Source organism: Palaemon carinicauda, chromosome 26 (genome assembly GCF_036898095.1).
Source record: "Palaemon carinicauda isolate YSFRI2023 chromosome 26, ASM3689809v2, whole genome shotgun sequence".
In the NCBI taxonomy this organism is placed as follows: Eukaryota; Metazoa; Arthropoda; class Malacostraca; order Decapoda; family Palaemonidae; genus Palaemon; species Palaemon carinicauda.
Window position 1 is genome coordinate 103529385 of NC_090750.1, and position 4753 is coordinate 103534137.

At 42.6% G+C, this 4753-nt stretch overlaps 1 protein-coding gene across 1 annotated transcript in view; it reads left to right on the plus strand.

Annotated features, from left to right (window-relative positions):
- The first annotated feature begins 1095 nt into the window (after positions 1-1095).
- The window catches only part of LOC137620096 (NACHT domain- and WD repeat-containing protein 1), a 43646-nt gene continuing 39988 nt past the window's right edge, over positions 1096-4753 (plus strand). The window contains exons 1-2 of the mRNA XM_068350370.1: positions 1096-1360; positions 3839-4006. Coding sequence (XP_068206471.1) covers positions 1096-1360; positions 3839-4006 — 433 coding nt within the window. The remainder of the gene's footprint in view (positions 1361-3838; positions 4007-4753) is intronic.

Here is a 4753-nt window from a genome sequence, read left to right on the forward strand (position 1 = left end):
ATAATGATAATAATAAATAATAATAATAATAATAATAATAATCTTCATGAATTTGAGGTACCTTTTATCAACATATATTTTCTAGCTATTGCCAAACGATGGTCATTGTTTTTAAGGAATGCGCCCATATGAAATAACGCTAAAATGTCTTCTCTTCCAATTTCAAATGTACGGTTGGATGCAGAAATTCCTGACCCACCTGTACTCTGAGGAAGTTCCTGCCTCTCTCTCTCTCTCTCTCTCTCTCTCTCTCTCTCTCTCTCTCTCTCTCTCTCTCTCTCTCTCTCTCTCTCTCTCTCTACAGTAGGGGTGTGACAGGGTGCGTTTCCGTGGAGTGATGTGTGCCAGAAATTCATGTATCCAACTGTACATGCGCCTATATGAAATTACACTAAAATGTCTTTATTTTTCTCCATCTGTACATGTGCCCCTATGAAATTACATTAAAATATCTTTACTTTTGGTCCATCTGTACATGTACCTATAGGATATTACAATGTATTTACTTTTCTCCATCTGTACATATGCCTGTATGAAATTACACTAAAATGTCTTTATTTTTCTCCACCTGCACATGTGCCTATAGGAAATTACATTACAATGTCTACTTTCCTCCATCTGTACATGTGCCTATATAAAATTACATTAAAATGTCTTTACTTTTCTCCATCTGTACATGTGCCTATATAAAATTACATTAAAATGTCTTTACTTTTGGTCCATCTGTACATTTGCCTATAGGAAATTACGTTACAATGTCTTTACTTTTCTCCATCTGTACATGTGCCTATATGAAATGACACCAAAATGTCTTTACTATATACACATTAAAATATATCCCACTAATTTCGTCCCATTTGAAACCATTTTGTGAAGTCAGGACACTATAGTCCATTTCTTTTAGCGATGCATGTTTGCACCGACTCGCAGCGGTGCCCTTTTAGCTCGGAAAAGTTTCCTGATCGCTGATTGGTTGGACGAGATAATTCTAACCAATCAGCGATCCGGAAACTTTTCCGAGCTAATAGGGCACCGCCGCGAGTCGGTGCAAATCTTCCTCGCTAAAAGAAATGGACTATAGTCATCCTCCATCTAATGACTCAGGATACTCTAGCCATCCTTCATCTCACGCCCTTCCAATGCCATCCCCCAGGTTTGGCCCAGTCGGAGAACAGCGGCCAGGCAGATCAGAAGGAGAGCCCTAAGAAGACAAGGGGCGTCATCCCCAACCTGAGGCACCTGCCAGACCTCAACAAGCTCTCTGACGTCATCCGGAACCTCGTCATGGGCAACGTGGTCTTCGTGAAGCCGATTCTCAAACCGCGCAAGATCTGCATCTACAGCTGCGCTGACCTCAAAGGTGAGTCGGAAATGGATAGTTTTATGTTCGAAGAAAGTCAGATATAGGGTAGAAGAGACTCTTTAGCTATGGTAAGCAGCTCTTCTAGGAGGACACTCCAAAATCAAACCATTGTTCTCTAGTCTTGGGTAGTGCTATAGCCTCTGTACCATGGTCTTCCACTGTCTTGGGTTAGAATTCTCTTGCTTGAGGGTACACTCGAGCACTCTGTTCTATCTTATTTCTCTCCCTCTTGTTTTGTTGGAGTTTTTGTAGTTTATATAGGAGATATTTTAATTGTTGTTACTCTTGAAATATTCTATTTTTCCTTTTTTCCTTTCCTTACTTTGCTATTTTCCCTGTTGGAGCCTCTGGGCTTACAGCATCCTGCTTTTCCAACTAGGGTTGTAGCTTAGCTAGTAATAATAATAATAATAGACTCGGCTGGATCCCTCGTCAGGCTGGGAGGAGCGGAGTCAAATGTTTCATACCTATAGACGCGGCAGAATACCTCGTCAGGCTGAGAGGAGCGGAGTCAGACACAGTTTTGTACCGATAGACTCAGCTGGATCCCTTGTCAGGCTGGAAGGAGCGGAGTCAGATGTTTCATACCTATAGACGCGGCTGGATCCCTCGTCAGGCTGGGAGGAGCGGCGTCAGATATAGTTTCGTACCGATAGACTCGGCTAGATCCCTCGTCAGGCTGGGAGAAGCGGAGTCAGATATAGTTTCGTACCGATAGACTCGGCTGAATCCCTCGTCAGGCTGGGAGGAGCGGAGTCAGATATAGTTTCATACCAATAGACTCGGTTGAATCCCTCGTCAGGCTAAGAGGAGCGGTGTCAGATACAGTTTTGTACCGATAGACGCAGCTAGATCCCTCGTCAGGCTGGGAGGAGTGCAGTCAGATATAGTTTCGTACCGATAGACTCGGCTGGATCCCTCGTCAGGCTGGGAGAAGCGGAGTCAGATGTTTCATACCTATAGACGCGGCAGAATACCTCGTCAGGCTGGGAGGAGCCGAGTCAGATGTTTCATACCTATAGACGTGGCTGGATCCCTCGTCAGGCTGGAAGGAGCGAAGTCAGATACAGTTTCATACCAATAGACTCGGCTGGATCCCTTGTCAGGCTAGAAGGAGCAGAGAGAAGATATGTCCCCCTTTGTTCCTTTGTTTGATGTTGGCTATCCCCCAAAATTAGGGGAAGCGCCTTAGTAAATAAATTGTTTGAATAGAGATAAATAGTTAGGGAATTCCCTTTATTGTTAACTAATAAGCCATTTTTCTCTTATTCCTCATCAAAAGTGAGTCAGAAAATGAATAGATATGTCGAAAATGAGATCAAATTTCATACATTTAGATAAGTTTATATTCTTTTAATAGAGAAAAAGTTTTGAGTATCCCTTTACTACTAATAATTAAGCTACGTCTTTCTTATTATTCCCCCCATGGATAAAATAACCAACTAGCTTAACAGAATCTGAACCTAGCCTATGTACTAGTCTCCTGGCTAGTACAGTGGCAACGTGTTTGCCTTGAATTCGCATGGCAGCAAATCGATCTTAGCCCGGGAGATCCCTGCTGTGGCTGGGCACAAAAGTTGGGAATTTGATTTGCCCGGCTTACGTTCTAGGGCACATTTCTTTAAATGATGGTGGAACACACACCTTTAACCTTTAAACATGGCGACGTGTTTGCTTTGAACTAGCGTGGCAGCAAATCGATCCCACGCTGGGACCAAGAGTTTAAGTTTATACTGGGGAGGTTACTGTTGTGGTTAGGCATCAAAATTAGGAGTTTGCTTTGCCTAGCTGACGTTTTAGTGCGCATCTCTTTAAACATGGCAACGCATCTGCCTTGAACTAGCGTGGCAGCAAATCGATCCCAGGCTTGGACCATGAGTTTAAGCTTTTACTGGGGAGGTTACTGTTGCAGTCAGGCTACAAAACTGGGAGTTTGGTTTGCCTGGCTGACGTTTTAGTGCGCATCTCTTTAAACATGGCAACGCATCTGCCTTGAACTAGCGTGGCAGCAAATCGATCCCACGCTGGGGTCATGAGTTCAAGCTTTTACTGGGGAGGTTACTGTTGTGGTCAGGCTACAAAATTAGGAGTTTGGTTTGCCCGGCTGACGTTTTAGTGCGCATCTCTTTAAACATGGCAACACATCTGCCTTGAATTACCATAGCAGCAAATCGATCCCAGGCTGGGACCATGAATTTAAGCTCTTTACTGGGGAGGTTCCTGTTATGGATAGGCTACAAAATTAGGAGTTTGCTTTGCCCAGCTGACGTTTTAGTGTACAGATACCTTTAAATGATTGCAGAACACACATCTTTAACCTTTAAACATGGGGTGTCTGCCTTGAACTAGCATGGCAGCAAATCGATCCCAGACTGTGACCATGATGTAAGTTTTTACTGGGGAGGTTTGCTTTGCCTGCCAGACGTTCAAGATGATAGTAGAACAGACACATTTAACCTTTAAACTTTTTTACAGACACGATCATGGAGCGGTCCGCTCTTGTGGAGCACGTCTACCCTAAGCTGCGGCTCTACTGCATGGAGAAGGGCTACGAGCTGAACATTGTGGACCTTCACTGGGGCATACCTGACGAACACCTCAACGACCACTCCTTCAAGGAGCTCTGTCTTGGACAGCTCACAAGTAAGGCACCAAATTGAAGAAATCTATATCACTTAAAACAACCCTGGTCAAAATATTTATGTTTCATGTCCATCTTTATATGTTGCATTCAAATTGCACAATTCATACCATATCATTATTATTATCATTAGCCAAGCTACAACCCTAATTGTAAAAGCAGGATGCTATAAGCCCCAGAGCTCCAAAGGGAAAAATAGCCCACTGAGGAATGAAAAACAACCTTGGTCAAAATATTTGTTTCAAGTCCATCCTTATATGTTGCGTTCAAATTGCACAATTCATAACATATTGTTATTATTATCACTAGCTAAGCTACAACCTTAGTTGGAAAAGCAAGATGCTATAAGGCCCAGAGCTCGAAAAGGGAAAAACAGCCCAATTCATAACATATTGTTATTATTATCACTAGTTAAGCTACAACCCTAGTTGTAAAAGCAGGATGCTATAAGCCCCAGAGCTCGAAAAGGGAAAAATAGCCCACTGAGGAAAGGAAAAACAACCCTGGTCATAATATTCATGTTTCAAGTCACCCTTATATGTAGCATTCAAATTGCACAATTCATAACATATTGTTATTATTATCACTAGCTAAGCTACAACCGTTGTTGGAATAGCAAGATGCTATAAGCCCCAGAGCTCGAAAAGGGAAAAATAGCCCACTAAGGAAAGGAAAAACAACCCTGGACAAAATATTCAATGTTTCAAGTCCACCCTTATATGTAGCATTCAAATTGCACAATTCATAAC